Source organism: Heterodontus francisci, chromosome 4, assembly GCF_036365525.1.
Source record: "Heterodontus francisci isolate sHetFra1 chromosome 4, sHetFra1.hap1, whole genome shotgun sequence".
Taxonomy (NCBI): domain Eukaryota; kingdom Metazoa; phylum Chordata; class Chondrichthyes; order Heterodontiformes; family Heterodontidae; genus Heterodontus; species Heterodontus francisci.
Genome location: NC_090374.1, coordinates 149,834,380 through 149,853,943, shown reverse-complemented (window position 1 = coordinate 149,853,943; position 19,564 = coordinate 149,834,380). Strand labels below are relative to the sequence as shown.

The window sequence follows — 19,564 nt, the reverse complement described above, 5'->3', positions numbered from 1 at the left end:
ATAGAGTTGAATGAATGGGAATAGCTGGGTATTAAGTACATATATTAAACATAAATGATAAATTTACATTGGCTTTTATGTTTTTTCTGTAGAAGTTTAATATATGGAGATACATTTGTCTATTTTATATATTTTATAAATTGTATTTATGTCCATCAAGGCGAGGGATGTCATTGCTCGGAATAAAGCTCTTTTGTAACCAGTCTTGGCAACAAGCATTTAAAAGGACTGGTTCAGCACAATTCAGATACATTGCAGAGTCTGACAGGGGACAAAATCAGTATGTTCAGGTACAGTGCAGAGACTGACACTAGACTGATAATGCTCAAGTACTGCACACTGAAGTACTAGCCCCAATTTTAAGTCTGAGCAGGAAGGCAGCATGGGAAACCCCGAGCCTACAGGAAGAGACCATGACAGCACCAGCGCAAGGCCTGAGCTATTTTAGCATGCTGACCTCATTACCATCCTCCTGCCTGAATCCAGCGGGAATGACAATGTGGCCAATGGATGGGAGCAGAATGGCACATGTCATGGGATCGCTGCCGGGAACTTGAGGAGACGTTCTACACAGGCAATCGTTATCAGGGGAGGAGGGAAGTTTGGGATAAGAGAAGATCTCCTGTTCCTCCTGGACCACAAGGACACTTTTAAAAATGGTAAATACCGACCAAGGGCTCTTCTGCAGCCGATCCTGCCTCCCACCGGCATTCACTAGCACCTCCAGCAATGGGCATCTCTGCATACTCGGTAATTAATATTGAATCAGGGTCCAAACGACACCATCAGACTCTGGAGGGCGACTTCCCCACAACAGGAATTGAAGAGGTTAAAATGGTGGTGGACACAAACAGCTTGGGAATGCAGTGGTAAGTGCTCGACGGCCATTTGAACCACCTTCCCACTCAATTCCTGCTGCGCTTTAGGATTATAATCCATGAATTAGGACAGTGTGGCCAGAACCCTCCGATCCATTTCCTTTCATTTCCTCTCAAATGATTAATGCTACTAAATATGGTGATAGAAGCTGCAGTAGGTAGCCCTGAGGCAGCTAGGAAGAAGCCATTTTGTGTGTTCATTCTGAAGATTGGTGTTGCCCCGCTTACATAGAGTCCTTTAAATTAGTTCGGGGTATGATTCAGTCTTTTGCTGTTACTTTTACTTAGCTTTTCTCAAAGTGCTGCTCAGCACTCTAGGCATGGGTTTCCCTATGCAACAATTATAACTATCTTCAAGAAGGGAGATAAATCACACTGTGAAAACTATCTAGGTACTTCTCTCTTGTCCATGGTAGGGAAAATCCTGATACACATTCTCCTGAATCACCTACTTCCTGTGGCTGAGAAAATCATCACAGAGACACACAGTATGGCGTTAGACCTTGCAGAGGAACCTCTGACATGGTCTTTGTTGCCAGACAAATTCAAGAAAATGTCGAGAACAACATCAGGAACTCTTCATTGCATTCATTGACCTGACCAAAGCATTTGACTCAGTAAATCACAAGGTTCTGTGGATTGTGCTGTAAAGATTTGGATGTCCAAGAAACGTTATCCTGCAATTGCAATGTTGATATGACTGCAACTGTCTTGAGTGGGAGATCTGAAACAGATGCCTTTAAAATCCGGACTGGGGTCAAGCAAGGCTGTGTGATAGCCCCCATAGTATTCACAATCCATCTGATGGTGGCCATTCACCCATCAAAGATCAACTGCCCTCTGGTGTGAGTATTAAATACTGTCTAGATGGAAAACTCTTCAAACTCAGTCGCCTCCGTGCCAAAACTAAACTGACCACCATAAAACATACATGATCTGCAGTTTGAAGTGTCGTTGTCCATTCTGCAACAGATTAGCAAGCCACTCTTGATCTCTTCAAATCTTCATACAAGAGACTGGGCCTGTCCTTGAATGCTGTCAAAACAAAACTCATTTGTCAACCCACACCTGGTCAGCCAAATATTCCACCTCCCATATATGTTGAAGGCAAGACTCTGGAATATGTTGAATATTTCCCATACCTTGGCAGCCACCTCTCTCAAAAGGTCACCATTGGAGATCCAACGCCAGATCAGTTGCGCCAACTCAGCCTTCTACAAACTACAGCAGCAAGCGTTTGACAACAAAGACCTCTGCAAGTCAACAAACGTCCAAGTGTACAGAGAAGTTGTTGTCACCACACTCCTGTACTGCAGTGAGACCTGGACCGTGTATCAGCGACACATAAGAGTGCTAGAGAAATTCCATCAGCAATGCCTCCACCACATCCTCCAGATTCAATGGGAGGACTGAACAAACACTAGTGTCCTTCTTGAAGCCAGCTTCAGAAGTCTTCAGGTGAAACTCCAGCAAAATCAACTTTGATGGCCAAAAACTGCACTGCCTCCCCCGCCAGGTCCTGTTTTCTCAACTTGCAAATGGCCAGCGTTCCATGGGAGGACAAAAAAACACTTAAAAGACACTCTGAAGCTCTCTTTGAAGCACAGCAGCATTGACATTGAGGACTGGGAGGAGTTTGCTACCAATCGTTCAAAGTGGCGACGACTTGTCCATGAAGCTGCATCATACTTTGAGTCCAAACGCCTTAATGTTGAGGCAGAGCGGCAGCAGAGAAGGAAAGAAAAGGAAGCAAATCCTGCACTCCAGATCCCACTACTTCGTGGGACGTCCTGCCCCATGTGCCCAAAGGTCTGTGGGTCAAGAATCAGCCTGTTCAGTCACCTGCAAACCCATAGCAGAAACTCGCAACCCTGAGTAAACATCATCCTTGAATCGAGGGACAGCTGCCGATGAGCTTTACTTATATACTATGAAGAGGTTGAGGACAAGTAAGAGGCCAGATTGGAGGCTTTTCTCTCTGTGTGTACACTGTAACCTAAAAGGTCTTATTTAGACGTTCCTGAATGTCAGTGTCTCAGAAGGCTGTGTTTCACGCTGCAGGCTATTGAGGAAATAAGTTAACTCCTTTCGTGCTGTTATGATTCTATGCTGGCTGAAAACCCGTAGCCCTCTTCCACAAGGAGTACAGCATTGGCTGCACTACTCAAATTCTCCACTGCCTCAATGTAAACCAGGCAACATCCAGCAGTCTATGCTTCATCAGCCAGTCAGCAGCTCACCGCTGTAGCAAGAAAGCCACTGATGCTCTCTTTAGGAGAGCTACACAATTCATTTCCTTCCCAATGGAACCAGAGAACCAAAGAGACAGAGAAAGAGAGAGAGAGAGCGCTCTCCAGTCAGGGAGTCACAGGGAGCAATCAGTGGAACTCAAATGCTGCTCAAAGCCATATGAAAACCCTCTCTACTTTATGAGCAGAAAGGCCTTTCATCCCCAGGAATGTGCAGCTAATGTGCAATGCTGATCATCTGATCACAAAGTGCCAGATACCCGGGGAGCTGCCATAACTCATCCGTCATTCAGCAATCCACCATTCCAGCTCTAATAACTCAAATCCATGTCTCAGGGTAGTTAATTAGTGACCGTTCCTGGCTGATGACCTTAGGTGAGGCATCCACAGACAGATGGAGAGGACTGATTTAAGAGGCCCATGCAACCACAACTAGTATAATAAAGCAGACTATAGGCATGGAGAGGACAGCCGGCAACAAGGGCACAGACAGCACAACTGAGAGCCCTGAACTTACAATAAGTAAAGGTTGACTGACCAAATAAAGTCCCCCTACACCTGCCTGTTCTCCTGTCCACACCCTCACACAGTCCGTCACAAGACGTTGCTATTACAGAGACTTGGTTGAGGGAAAGACAGGATTGGCAGCTGAATGTTCCAAGATTTAGAAGCTTCAGGCGGGATAGAGGGGGATGTAAAAGGGGTGGGGGAGTTGAATTACTTGTTCAGGAAAATATCACAGCTGTACTGCAGGAGGACACCTCGGAGGGGTCGTGCAGCGAGGCAATATGGGTGGAGCTCAGGAATAGGAAGGGTGCAGTCACGATGTTGGGGGTTTACTACAGGCCTCCCAACAGCCAGCGGGAGGTAGAGGAGCAGATATGTAGACAGATTTTGGAAAGATGTAAAAGTAACAGGGTTGTAGTGGTGGGTGATTTTAACTTCCCCTATATTGACTGGGACTCATTTAGTGCTAGGGGCTTAGATGGGGCAGAATTTGTAAGGAGCATCCAGGAGGGCTTCTTGAAACAATATGTAGATAGTCCAACTAGGGATGGGGCCGTAGTGGACCTGGTATTGGGGAATGAGCCCGGCCAGGTGGACGAAGTTTCAGTAGGGGAGCATTTCGGGAACAGTGACCATAATTCCATAAGTTTTAAGGTACTTGTGGATAAGGATAAGAGTAGTCCTCGGGTGAAGGTGCTAAATTGGGGGAAGGCTAATTATAACAATATTAGGCAGGAACTGAAGAATTTAGATTGGGGGCGGCTGTTTGAGGGTAAATCAACATCTGACATGTGGGAGTCTTTCAAAGGTCAGTTGATTAGAATCCAGGACCAGCATGTTCCTGTGAGGAAGAAGGATAAGTTTGGCAAGTTTCGGGAACCTTGGATAACGCGGGATATTGTGAGCCTAGTCAAAAAGAAAAAGGAAGCATTCATAAGGGCTGGTAGGCTAGGAACAGACGAATCCCTTGAGGAATATAAAGACAGTAGAAAGGAACTTAAGCAAGGAGTTAGGAGGACGAAAAGGGGTCATGAAAAGTCATTGGCAAACAGGATTAAGGATAATCCCAAGGCTTTTTATACATATATAAAGAGCAAGAGGGTAACCAGGGAAAGGGTTGGCCCGCTCAAGGACAGAGAAGGGAATCTATGTGTGGAGCCAGAGGAAATGGGCGAGGTACTAAATGAGTACTTTGCATCAGTATTCACCAAAGAGAAGGACTTGGTGGATGATGAGCCTAGGGAAGGGAGTGCAGATAGTCTCAGTCATCTCATTATCAAAAAGGAGGAGGTGTTGGGTGTCTTGCAAAGCATTAAGGTAGATAAGTCCCCAGGGCCTGATGGGATCTACCCCAGAATACTCAGGGAGGCAAGGGAAGAAATTGCTGGGGCCTTGACAGAAATATTTGCATCCTCATTGGCTACAGGTGAGGTCCCAGAGGACTGGAGAATAGCCAATGTTGTTCCTTTGTTTAAGAAGGGTAGCAAGGATAATCCAGGAAATTATAGGCCGGTGAGCCTTACATCAGTGCTGGGAAATTATTAGAGAGGATTCTTCGGGACAGGATTTACTCCCATTTGGAAACAAATGGACTTATTAGCGAGAGGCAGCATGGTTTTGTGAAGGGGAGGTCATGTCTCACTAATTTGATTGAGTTTTTTGAGGAAGTGACAAAGATGATTGATGAAGGAAGGGCAGTGGATGTTATCTATATGGACTTCAGTAAAGCCTTTGACAAGGTCCCTCATGGCAGACTGGTACAAAAGGTGAAGTCACACGTGAGCTGGCAAGATGGATACAGAACTGGCTGTGTCATAGAAGACAAAGGGTAGCAGTGGAAGGGTGCTTTTCTGAATGGAGGGATGTGACTAGTGGTGTTCCGCAGGGATCAGTGCTGGGACCTTTGATCTTTGTAGTATATATAAATGATTTGGAGGAAAGTGTAGCTGGTCTGATTAGTAAGTTTGCGGAAAACACAAAGGTTGATGGAGTTGCGGATAGTGATGAGGATTGTCAGAGGATACAGCAGGATATAGATCGGTTGGAGACTTGGGCGGAGAAATGGCAGATGGAGTTTAATCCAGACAAATGTGAGGTAATGCATTTTGGAAGATCTAATGCAGGTGGGAAGTATACAGTAAATGGCAGAACCCTTAGGAGTATTTACAGGCAGAGAGATCTGGGCGTACAGGTCCACAGGTCACTGAAAGTGGCAACGCAGGTGGATAAGGTAGTCAAGAAGGCATACGGCATGCTTGCCTTCATAGGTCGGGGCATAGATTATAAAAATTGGCAAGTCATGCTGCAGCTGTACAGAACTTCTGTCAGGCTACACTTAGAATATTGCGTGCAATTCTGGTCGCCACACCACCAGAAGGACGTGGAGGCTTTGGAGAGGGTACAGAAGAGGTTTACCAGGATGTTGCCTGGTCTGGAGGGCATTAGCTATGAGGAGAGGTTGGAAAAACTCGGATTGTTTTCACTGGAACGACGGAGGTGGAGGGGTGACATGGTAGAGGTTTACAAAGTTATGAGCGGCATGGACAGAGTGGATAGTCAGAAGCTTTTTCCCAGGGTGGAAGAGTCAGTTACTAGGGGACATAGGTTTAAGGTGAGAGGGGCAAAGTTTAGAGGGGATGTGCGATGCAAGTTCTTTACACAGAGGGTGGTGAGTGCCTGGAACTTGCTGCCGGGGGAGGTGGTGGAAGCAGATACGAAAGCGACGTTTAAGAGACGTCTTGACAAATACATGAATAGGATGGGAATAGAGGGATACGGTCCCCGGAAATGCAGAAAGTTTTAGTTTAGGCAGGCATCAAGATCGGTGCAGGCTTGGAGGGCCGAATGGCCTGTTCCTGTGCTGTACTGTTCTTTGTTCTTTGTTCAGACAGAAACGTCCATTTCCTTTCTATCATCCAAATCCCACTGGCTCAGCTGTGGCTCAGTAGTGGCACTTTCATCTTTGAGTCAGAGGCCATAGGTTCAAACCCCCCCTCCAGAGACCTGAGCATATAATCTAGGCTGGAACTTCAGTGCAGTACTGAGGGAATGGTGCAGGGGAATGAAGGACCTTATATTCTGTGATTTTCTTTTCAAAGGACTATCTAATATTCTGTCATGAGTGGGGACAGATCCACTCCAGTCTTTGGTGGTGAAGAGTGCACATTTGTTTTCTGGAAATTTCTGTACTGGTCCCATTGAAACAGATAAGTGGCGCCTGAGTTCAGATTTGAAATTACAGCGTGGGTTGATGTAGGGTTGGGGCTGGCAGTGGTGGGAAGCAGGTGGCTATGTATACTGCAAGTTACCAAAGGGTTGATAAGAGTTTGGAGATAACAAAAGAGGGCACCTTTTCTACTAGAATTCATTCGCAGGCCATGAAAGATTTTAAGATGACCTTCATCTAAAAAGATTTCTGGAACTTGATTCTCTTTATCATGGCCAGATTTTAATCTGCTGCTGTTGAATATTTTGTAGGAATCATTTACTTTTCCAGAAGAGAGCAACATTTAAACACATCTCCAAACATGCTGCCCCACACCCTCTCTCTGCTGAAACCACTACCCACACAGTCTCCTACCAACTCACTCTTTCTCGAAACACAACTTCTCACTTCACCTCCCTTAGTCTTTCTTTCCTCCCACAATCTTCAGGCTTTTAAAACCCAAACTTGTCAACGTCACTTCCCGATTTACCTCACCTCTTCTATTCTTTTCAGCCCAAGCTTTGGCCTTTCACTTCAGTTTTCTCATTACTTAAAACTTTCAGAGAGGAAGAATGTGAGCTTCAATAAGCTGAGTTACAAACCGAGCTGGGCTGGCTCTGCACCCCCAGATATAGCCACTTTGCACTCAGGGTTTCCTGCCTCTTTATAATGTTAAAGCAAGAACAGATAACCACATCATTTTTTTTTACAGTGCATGGCTAATTATAACATTATTGTCTAAACGCCATGATTGGCTTAATGCTTTGTCAATGTGAAACACGATTGATTCACATAAATACCTTCAATATTTTAATGTAAAAAGTTAATCATTCCTTGCAAGAATTCTGCAGTAGTTTACACAACAATGGATATTATGGATATTGCAGTTAAACATAAGTTTTTACCTCTCAGCTGACAGTGTACCTCTGTTTTGGGGGGTTGGGGAGAGGAGAAAAAGGGCAGGTCTGTGTGATCCTAGTCATCTAGTGGATGAAGGAAAGAATTTCTATGGGGGAAGGGTGAATTCCTTTGGAGTTTCTCCCACTCCACCAGCTTAACTTTGGTGGAAGTTCAGCAGAAAACCCTTTGCATGTGGAGATTCCAAATTTGCCAAGTTATGGCACTGGAGCTGGAGAGACCCTGAGGGAAATACCCTGCATTGTGTCTGTGCTTATCTAATCTGCAGCTCAAAATGGTGCTAATGCTTAGCTGCATTTGTTAGCATCCATTGAAACCAGTATATACCATAATGAAGAAGGTGTCATTGTAGGCTAAGGAGAATGAGTGCTGCTAAAATTCGGACTTCATTTTTGGCTTTGTTTCCTAATGAACCAAATTTCTGACTGTTCAAACACACCCTGGGAATTTTCACAGGCCCTTTTCAATCGTTGGTACACGTAAACTGGGTTTTCATTGAATTTGCACCAAAGTTCCAGCAGTGGAGGGAAGGAGGTCTTGAGTAAATCCCCAGCGACAATGCCCAAATTATCTTAATCATCATTACTGGCGGGCACCACTGGAGGGGCCATTATTTGGGGAAGTATTGTGGAACTGTGTGCCATACATAACTCTGTACTTATCCACGAACAGTCAGGTTCATGCCTGACCCTTAAAACAGCTCCATGTAATTTTGCCCAGTAACAAAGCATAAAAGCTAGTTAAGATCGAGGCCACCCTGAATCTTTATATACTTTTAATTAAAAAAAAGAACTAGAGTTAACTCACACTGGAGATTGATTTTTTTTCTTCAAAGTTAACCTTGCTTTTATATAGCACCTTCTCATATCACTCAAAAATATCCCAAAGCACTTCAAACACAATGAAACAATTTGAAGTTATTATGCAGGCAAAATCTAGAGGTTAACCAGAAGAGTTGTCCTTGGTGCACAGTGGTCATCCCGTAGTGCATTATTAAAAGACACAAACACATGAACCAACACTTCTGATGTACTGCAGCCATCTCCAAAGCACAGCAGTGGAAAGTAGTATTCAATATTTGGCACTCAACACTATATTTAGGAGCACTGTATGATTTTCCTTCAATGCAGAGTTTTAACATTCGAATTGGGGTAACTAATTTTGGCTTGGTTGCTCTTTTGACATTACTCATATGTTGCACAAAATTATATTTTGGGGTTGTCTCCATAAAGCAATTGAGGTGGAGATATTTGAAAAAGAAGTTGAATAAATATCTGGCTGGGAATGGTATTGATGGTGATATTGATACACATGGATAGAGATAACCAAATACTTCATGGTACGCAGGGTCCTCTGCACTGGTGTCATGTTGTCTATGGAAGGCAGGAAGCCAAATTTAAATAATTGAAAATGTGGGAATTAATATGACAGTATTTTGCTTGATCATGTTTGGGAATCAGTGAATATTCATCCAGAATTTTCCATCAGGAGAGTAAACCAGTTGGGTCGAATGAATTGAATAGACCCTTTAAAGTAGCCAAATAGCCTTTCTTCATTTAGCTCTTACAGACTAGAGTAAGATCATGACTGAAGAGCTGACACAGCAGCACGACATTACCAGTTATGACTTTTCTTCATATTTTATAAAAAGATTTGTGATCCTCTCTCACTTAGCTTAAGGCATCGCCTCCTCACTGGATACAGGCCTCCGGTACTGACAGCTCTCTGGTATTTGCCGAACTGGCTATTAGTCATGTGTGAATCTGGACAGCTATTGTCAGGAGGCTATTTGGTGTCAGGGAGATCACAGCCAAGCCCAGTCCTATCCTCACCTAATGTTCACACACACACACTTCCAGCAGGGATCACTGGATAGTGATCAGGGACAGGAGCACAGGCTGATTTTCACCTCCCTAACACAGTGATGCTGAGGCCAATTGCAGCACACTCATCATACTGGTCAGTCTGTATGGCTCAGGTACCTAATGGATTTTAATTAGCCTCAGAGACCCCTCCCCAGGAAAGTAAGTGTCTGTGCATGTCCATATGTCTGTCTGTGTACATCTTTGGGCTCAGCTATAATGCACCTATGGCTCTGCTACCACTCCTCTCAAGGTTGCATGCTTGAAAGAAGTGCTGGAAGATGTTAGTGACCTCATACATCATAACCAATTTTTCCCTTTCAGATCCCAGCTGACCTGCTGTCAATTTCCAGCATTTGCAGCTTTCCTTTTCTTGAATTAGCTGCAGGATATCCAGTACATGTACCATTGGAATTCCAGCAAGGACTCAACAGATTGCAGAGAGCAAGGACAAGGACAAAGGAGCTAAAATCCTCTGAATTCTCTTCATGGGAGAGCAAATACACAAACAATTTGAGTATTAAATACCCTGTAAACAGGATTAGTTTGTCATTCTCTCCCTCATGGTCTCTCCAACTCTTTTTGCTTTGAGTCTGGCTGATGATCAACACCTCTCCAGTACCAAGGTGGTAGGTTTCTTGTAATTTAAACTACCTCAAGTTTCATTGCCTTAAATAGATGTTTAGTCTTGGCGATTGACGGCTTAATTTCGGCAAGTGAAATTTAGAAAGAATCTGAATTGTAAGTGGTTTCGAAATATTTCCCTGCAGCACGACTGAAGGCACTGGCCCTCTCAGCTTTTCCCTGGTTCCCTTATCCTTACTCACATGCCTGAGTCCCGGAGCAGCCGCAGCGCTTCCTGCGGGATCCGCCGGCTCACATAGACCCGGGCCAGCTGCTGATTCCCCTGCATGGTTTGCCTCGCTTCACTACTCACAGCTCGGCTCAGTTGTGTCAGTATGCCACGGCTAAAGCCCTTCAGCCACATGCTAATAGCTCAAATCGCCAATGCAAACAGGGACTTTGAGATGCTCACTCCTACCCTTTCCAGAGCTTTAGAGTTCATTCAAACAAGGGGAGGCTCCCAATTTGACCAATGCTTAGCTCGGGCCATCCTGAATACTGTCTGGAGAAGGGCCAGCTTTGTATTACAAGTCTTACCAGGGGGCGCTGGTGTTTCAGGGTCAAATAGAACCACCTGGAGCCCCCACCTCAAATTTCCACATATAGTTTTATGTGCTCTGTGGAAAGTGTTTGATTTTCATTCATTAGTTTATACACAGTGTGAAGTGAAACAGATCAGAGGTGACATTAGAAATAAAAACAGAAAGTGATGGAAATACACAGCAGATCTGGCAGCATATTTTTTTTATTTTAGAGATACAGCATTGAAACAGGCCCTTCGGCCCACCAAGTCTGTGCCGACCATCAACCACCCATTATACTAATCCTACATTAATCCCATATTCCTACCCCATCCCCACCTTCCCCCTACCTGTACTACGGGCAATTTATAATGGCCAATTTACCTAGCAACCTGCAAGTCTTTGGCTGTGGGAAGAAACCGGAGCACCCGGCAAAAACCCACACAGTCACAGGGAGAACTTGCAAACTCTGCACAGGCAGTACCCAGAATTGAACCCAGGTCGCTGGAGCTGCGAGGCTGCGGTGCTAACTACTGCGGTGCTAACTACTGCGCCACTGTGCTGCCATGTATGGCAAGAGAAACAGGCTGCATTTGGGCAGGAGGGAGGGGGGGATGGAATCCCCACCTCTGCATTTTATCAGCCCCAGAGTGATCCGGTCTTTTGGGGTCAAACCTTTAGGAGGCGGGATCCCCCTCAAAGGGACTGGCATCTCACCTCCAAAAGCTGCCGGCCAATCAGAGTGCCGGCAGCACAGCAGTATCAGCAGCGGCACTGGGAGCGGTGGCCACTGCCAGTACTGCAGAGGCCTCGGACCCAGGCCCAGCGCTGGAACCCTGGAACACAGGGAGGTGAGGCATGAGGGGAAACATCCTCCTGGTATCTACCCTGTTAATCCCCCCACCCCCCAGAATCTTATATATTTCAATAAAATTACCTCACAACCTTCTAAACTGCAAAAATAAAAAAAACAAGGTTAGATACAGAGTTGTTTTCTCTATTTATATATCATGAGACAGAATCATCACATCACCAGTGACACACTGGTTTAAAAAAGATTTCTGAGTATTTAAGCTGCCACAAAAAAAAAAGAAAAAAAAAAAAGAAAAAAAAAAGAAAAAAAAAAGAAAAAAAAAAAACAGGGAGGTGAGGCGGAGTCACCGGAGTCTGTCCGGAATGCTCTGGCGAGGCAGCATGAGGTGGGGGGTGGTCATTCAGTCCAGAAGGAGGGAGATCCTGGGGGTACAGTTGTTCGAGAGCTCCTCCATGGGCCAAAAATTGCCAACGAAGGAGGGACGCCCCACATGCCCACAGGGAGGGCACCTTGTTTTACAAGCCTGAGCGGCAGAGGATCCCCCCCCCCCATCAGCTGCTGGTAAGATCCCAGCGGTGGTGGGAACAGGCCCTTAATTGGTCATTAATAGGCCACTTAAGGGCCTCAGTTGGCCTCTGGGCAGGAAGTTCATCGCCGGCCTATCCCGCCCCCGGGAAGATTGGAACCGGGAATCCTGGCGTTGGGTTCCATGGCGGGTAGTTCCGCTCCAATTCTCTGGCATCCTCCCCGCCACAAAACCCGCCATCTGGACGAACACAAGATTCAGCCCAACATTTTATGTCTATGTCCTTTCATCAGAACAGGGGTGAAATTAGTCTTGCTTGGCAGCAGAAAACGGAGTCATAGTGAATCGGCCGCCAGTTTTACACCCTGACTGATTTTCTTTACCATTATGAGCTCATTGTAATGAGGTGTCAGCCTTGGCTCAGTGCAGTACTAAGGAGTGCTACACTGTCAGAGGTGCTGTCTTTTAGATGTAACCTCAAACCAAGGATCTGTCTTCCCTCTGAGGTGAGCATAAAATATCCCATGGTACTATTCAAAGAAGAGCAGGGGAGTTCTTCCTGTTGTCCTGACCAATATTTATTCACTCAGCCAACACACTGAAACAAAGTTATCTGGTCATTACCTCATTGCTGCTTTTGGGATCTTACTGCGTGCAAATTGGCTGCTGTGTTCCCTACATTACAATCGTGACTACATTTCAAAAGTGCTTCATTGGCTGTGAAGCACTTTGGATGTGCTTTATTTCTAGGGAATACAAGTCAAATTTATGTTTTTTGGATAAACTGATGGAGTAACTCTCTTAAGCTGTCAGTGGAGAATAAACTAACTAGTTATCTCAGCCTCCAAGTTCAAAAAACTTTGCAATTTACTTTCAACTGAGTCACATATCCAGTTGGGTTGAATGTGACGGTATTTTTCTAAGTTCTTTTCACTGCAGTAAAGTTTTAATCGATTTATAAAGTTGTTTGAAAGTAGTCTCTCATTGCAGTACAAAACATTTTTACAAGTTCCTTATTTTCTGCAGACCTGCAACTACCTTTAGTCAATTTTGTAGCTGATTTGAAATTTAAAGTTAATTAATTAAAGTTAACTGAATTAAAAGCTATTCAATAAGACATGAGATTGTGATAAAAAATGCAATTAGGAGCAGGATTTCCCCCATGGACTTTGAAACCCTGCCGTCATGGTCAAATGGGGGGGTCAGAAGCATGCACTATGTGGGGAACAGTCACCTGGCTGTGATTCTCTTCAAATTGGTCAACTAATGGGCAGAGGGTAGGCTCGCCATCTAATTAAGGACGGCGGGCAGGCTCTTGAAGCTGGAGGGCCAATATGAGGCCCTCCAAGCACTGAAGAAGCAGTGGGCTGCTTTTTCAGGTAAGTGTGAGAGAGGGCACTGCAAGGTGGTGGTGCCCTCTCCCCAACCTTTTTAACTTTAAATTAAAAGCTGACCTCAGCAGCCGGGTCACCACCTCAGAACAGCCCGTGGCTGCAGCTGAAGTCATCTAAGCCTGCCTGGAATGCTGGCCCCCTGGTCTGCTGTCTGAAAGCCAACTCCAGGCAGCTATACAGTTCCCTGACACCTCAAGGGACCTGGAGGCCTACTGGAAAATTCCAGTTGGCCTCTGACAATAGGCTTTGTTATATATCGTTATATCATTCCTATAATAGGAACCTATTAGCTAGGAACTAATTGTTAGGTGTAAGTGTGTTCCAAGGGAGCCACATTCACTGCTGCACTGCAGTCCTATTGATGTGTAACACTACAACGCTCTAGGGCAGGTCCTTACCAGGCAGCATGGAAGTTGAATGAAATAAACAAAGAGTTCCAGTATTTTTAAGTTTAAAGTGTGATTATTTCTAACTTATGGGGACCAGATGACCACCAGAAGACGTAATATGTTGGCAGCAGGTGTCTGGAAGTAATCCTAAACATTTTAAACAAATTTAATGCCCTAAATTAGTGCCAGAGAGAGAGCGAGAGAAACTGAGTAAAGTGCATGAAAACAAAAATGACTGCCGGCACAGCAATGAATGCACAACTCCAGCCCATAATGAACTGGGAAGCTGATGATGTCATAGAGGCATTTCAGAAGTTTAAACAAAAGTGCAGATTGGCATTCAGTACTTTTCTTAAAGACTCTAGTGAAGAGGAGCGGGTCAACTATATCCTTCTGGGGGCTAGAGATAAAGGATTAAATTTGTTTCATGGCTGGGAGCTGAGTGAAGAAGACAGCAGAAAACCAGACAAAATTTTTGGAAAATTCAGCACGCATCTCCAGTGTTACGACCAGGTGAGAATGAAGTCTAGGGTTCCCTCTCAGCCTTCACCTGGTCTTACTGTAACAGGGTTTAATTTTAAACACACCGTGTTTTGAGCTCCCCCTTGGTGAATCCTTGTTCACCGCTTTCCAATTTTAAAGCAAAGAAACGAGCACGTACAGGCTTTCTTAGGTTTAAAGAGGAAATGTGAAATTTATTAAAACTTCAACTTAAAACTCTATTTCGATTAACGCATATGGATACACGCCACGTCCCACGCTAGCATGCATATGTGATACACACATGCAAATAGGGACAGAAAAGAGTAGAAGAAAAAATAAAGTGGAAAGGTTTGAGACAATATCTGAAGAGTTGTTGTTACGGTTCTTCGAGCTCACTGTAGAGTCCTTGCTTGTAGGTAATTCTTGCTTTTCGTTGGGGCCCAGTATTCTTCTTAAACCTTGTTCACTGTAGGAGACTTTTCTCTCTTGGGGTTCATGTGTCTTCAATGGATTCTGAAGCTGGTGAGAAAGAGATTGGAGCAGACTGGAGGAGAGGAGGTCTGCTTCAGTCCAGGAGCCAAGAGCTTTCTGTCTTCAAAACACTGTTTCTCTAATTTAATACTCTCAGTTCAAACTCTGCAACAGTCAGTTAGTCATTTGACTAAACTGGTCTGACCACGTCTGTTCTGTGTATTGGGAGCAGGGACTGGTCCTTTGTTACAAGCAGTGTCTGCTACTATGCAAAAAATGTCCTTCCGGCCAGGCCTGGCAATTCCTTGTATCAGGCCTTCTCTTCTTCCCAGCAACAATTTGAATTTTAATGTCCATGTTGCGAAATTAATGGGCCTCATTCTTGGCTGGTGGGGGCCTGCATGACACCAGTCAAAATCAAATCATTGGATCAACCGATATGAATCTCAAGGCCTCAGTCATTAACAGGTGAGCCCATTGACAATTTTGTGACCAGCAGCCAGAAAATGTAAATTTAAAGACACAGATGAAAAGCTGATAGATCAGCTAATTTGGGGTTCTGCACACCCTGAAGTACAAAAAAGCTCTAATTGGAAGGTTCAAGCTCACGATATTGGAGGCTGCAGGCATTGCCAGAGCACATGAAGCCTTGAGCAGATAAATGAAGACATTCACTATCCAAATGGCTAGCCTTCAGTTAAGCCAAGAGAAAGGCAGCAGGGTTGACAAAGTGAAACAGCAACAAAAGAATGTACACCAGACAGAGAGAAAGACATGCAGGACCTGTGGACGACCACATGAATTCACAGATAGAAGGAATTGTCCTGCATATGGATCTATCTGCAGAGCTTACAGAAAGGCAAATTACTGGGAAAAGATGTGCAGAACAAAGGAAAAAGGTGGTAGAGGAGTCACCAGAGCCAGAGCAACAGGGTGAATGAGTAGGAAAAGAAACCAAAACATCCACACCCTGGATGAAATAGAAACCATACAACTGCATGAAATGTCTGGAAGCGACAGTTCCCAGAGAAAATAAATTCACACAACCATTCATATCAGGAAGAGGGTGAGAAATAAGCCCACAACGATAAATCTGAAGGTGAAGATTGAAACTGGAGTGCAGTGTAACATTATCCCACTCACACTATACCAGAAGATCTTTCCTGAAAATTTGGAAGAAAATGGTTATCCAAGGAAATTGTGACGAAAACCTCACCTGCCAAAATGAAACATATTAATTTCATCATATGGAACATTATTTTTGAACTGTTACTGGACATTGAACAAACTTGTTTAAAAAGACCAAAGAACAGTGGCTGAAAACATGGCTGCACATTTGCATTCTAAAAGACAGTTGCATGGGAGTACTCCCTGATCCAATTAGCCAAATGGGTTTTGTCAATAGTGATGATCAAAAGACATTGAGAGTCATTGACTGTGTAAGGGCGAGTATTCCACCCCCCACCGAGAGTGTCTGGTAAGCTTGGAGGAATCCACAAACCTCACAGGACAGGAGGTTTCAAACAGGGAGCTAGTCACATGACTAAACTGCTGGCCAACCTGGGGTTTTTTGAATTGTGCCTGACACAGAAAGGGGAGACTGCAATTGAACTTCAAGGAGAGCACTCCCTCTCTCTGTCTCTGTCTCTCTCTCTCTCTCTCTCTCACACGCAAAGTTCCAGGGACCCACGGAAGTAACTTAAGCCTCAAGACAGAAGACCAGCGAAACAAGTTTGAAAGTGTGCACTGGGCCCCAATGAGAACTGCAATCAAAGACTTTACATCCAACCCAAAATCAGTAACTGAACTCCATCTATTACTTCAAACCTTTCCCCTTTAATTCTTTCTCCTCCTCTGTCTCTATATGTGTGTGTTTATCACATATGCATGCTAGCATGGTCGCATCACATATTTTTAGTAGTTTTAACTGAGTTAGAGTTTTAAGGTTAATAAGCTTACTCCTTTCTTGTTTAAATCTGAGAAAACTTGTCTGGTTGATTTCTTTGCAATTACAATTAGAAAGCAGTGAGCAAGGACTCGCTGAGGGGAAGCTAAAAACACTGTGTTTTAAAAGTTAAACACTGTTATGGCCAAACCAGGAAAAGGCTGAGAGGGGAGCCAGAGACCCCTTCTTCACTCGGTCGTAACAAAAGGTGTTCTGAAACCAAACAATGTTGTGCTAACAGCATACGGGAGAATTGAGATTCGACTGCTAGGAACAACCCAATTCAGAGGGGCATACAAAGGAAAGGATGTTAACTGTATGTTCTACATCACTGAAACAGATAGTCCTGCTATCCTGGAGTTCAGCTGTTTCAAAGAGCTGCAGATTATCTCAGTAAACCATGAGGTGAAGGAGGCAACACTGAGGGCTGGAGAGTGCCCTCCAATCAGAAGCAAAGATGATCTGGTACAAATGTACTCAGAGTGTTTTGATGAGATGCTTGAATGCTTTGAAGATTTTGAGTATCGCGTCACTATTGACCCAGCAATAAAACCAGTGATTCATCCCCCATGATAAGTACCCATAGAACTAAAAGGAAAGCTTGAAAGAGAGCTTCAAAAGATGGAAGAAAAGAAGGTGATTGCCAGAGTCACAGAGCCTACGGATTGGGTAAATTCCATCGTGGTGAGAGAGAAGCCAAACGGACTTCTAAGAATTTGCCAGGATCCAAAAGACCTTAATCAAGTGTTACGAAAGTGTTGTCTGTGTTTGTTAAATATATTTTTTGAGGATTCATTTTTGAAAGATTGAAGAAATGTTAAACTTTGGGGCTTTCAAAGGGGGGTCACATAAAGGCCACTTGACTTTGAAAAACAGTCCCTGGAAATGCTTTTTTAAAGGGGCACTGAGAGGTCTTGTGAGGAAAACAAGCCTTTCCGGGAAACCACCCGACATCCAGCTCAATAAACAGCAGAGAACTTTGGATGCCTGGAGAAATTGTTTACAAAGAAGTGACAGGTTAAGATTGATAAAGGTCAAAAGGTTGACCTCCTGTTTCTTTTTTGAATTGTTTTGAGTTGGCATTGAACTGTATAAAAAGGGAGAGCACTTCCAAGGAGAGAGAGAACTTCCAAGGAGAGAAAAGAATTCCCAAGGAAGGAGAGAAGGCCACAACCCAGCTCAGCTTTCCAGCACCTCTCTAAAAGACCCGAGAAATCTACTTTAACTCATCTCATCTCCTGTCTTTGAAGAAAAGCCTGCTAAATTAATTCTCAACACCACCTGAAAAGAACTGTCCTAAAAGATCCCAGTCACCCCTCTATGTGTACTCGGATGCCAGCCTGTGTGCCAGTTTTGGAACACAACGTATCTCATCTGCTGTTTCTTCAAGAATGAGCAAGTATTCAGCCCAAGTGGGTTTATTTATCTGTAATAGAGCTCTAAAAACAAAAATCCCTTTTTTTTCCTGGTTAACCGGTGTATGCATGTGTGAGTGTGAGGGGCTAAGGTACAAAGGGAACTTTAATATTTCAATCTGTGTGTTTATGCTTTACTTCATTACTGGTTAAGACTTGTTTTATAATAAACTCATAATTTTGTTGTTTACTAAAGAAACCTGGTTAGTGTGTTTTATTCTGGGAGAAATAGAGTATATGATTGACCGTGTCAGTAAATGGGAAAATTTAAATATATATTGTGACCTGTGGAAAAGTGAGACTAGAATGAACAGTGCACTCCTCCTGTCTTGGTTGTAACACAAGCAATAAAGAGGAATCATTACCCTATTCCAACACTGGAAGAGATGGCACCAGCACTAGCAGGGGCAAAAGCTTTAAGCAAGTTTGATGCTAGAAATAGCTACTGGAATGTGAAGCTTGATGAGGAATCTTTGCTGTTGACAACATTCAACACACCCTTCGGGTGGTACAAATTCTTGTGTCTACCTTTTAGCCTTCAAGTGAGCCAGGATGTGTTCCAACAGAAAGTAGACGAGACATACAGGAGATGTAAAGGAGCAGTCAGCATAGCTGATGATAGCCAGATATATGGTGTAGACGGAAAAGATCATATCTACCATCTAAATGAAGCCGTGGAGAGAACAAGGAAAGCTGGGATCAAGCTAAATGCAGACAAATGCATTGTGAAAGTAGCAGAATGCCAGTTCTTTGGAATGGTGTACACACCTTACGGAGTAAAGCAAAGTCCTGAAAGAATCTCAGTTATCTCGGGGGTGGAAGCCCCAAGAGATAAGAGAGAGTTGAGAAGTTGCCTTGGCTTGATCCAATACATGTGCTACTTCATACCGCATATGTCGGAACAGACAGCAAACATGCAGGAGCTGATGAAAGAACATGTCGAGTACCAGGGGTCAGAGTCATACAAAAGGAGTTTCATCAAACTCAAAAAGGTAGTATGTAAGGAGACAAGTTGGTCATACTGTGACAGAAAGAAACCTGTCATCCTGCAAGTAGATGCTTCTACAAAAGGACTGAGAGCAGCTCTGGTACAAGAGGAAATGCCAATAACATTCGTATCCAAAGCCCTAACCTCAGGTGAGACCAGATATGCCAACTTAGAAAGAGAGCTTTTGGCAGTCGTGTATGGATGTGAGAAATTCCATACATAACTCAGTGGGAGAAAGATCATAGTGGAGGCTGATCATCGTTCACTGGAGCAGATCTACAAGAAAAATCTATGTAAAACACCAGCAAGACTTGAGGCTTCAGAGTTATGATTTCACTCTGAAATACAAGCCAGAAAGAGAAATGGTGCTGGCAG

General features: G+C 44.1%; 1 protein-coding gene across 1 annotated transcript in view; it reads right to left on the bottom strand.

Moving 5' to 3' along the window:
• LOC137368732 (glyoxylate reductase/hydroxypyruvate reductase-like) overlaps window positions 1-10,647 on the bottom strand; it is a 51,687-nt gene extending 41,040 nt beyond the window's left edge. The window contains exon 1 of the mRNA XM_068028918.1: window positions 10,447-10,647. Within this exon, the coding sequence (XP_067885019.1) occupies window positions 10,447-10,607 (161 nt within the window). The 5' untranslated portion in view covers window positions 10,608-10,647. The remainder of the gene's footprint in view (window positions 1-10,446) is intronic.
• Window positions 10,648-19,564: the final 8,917 nt, after the last annotated feature.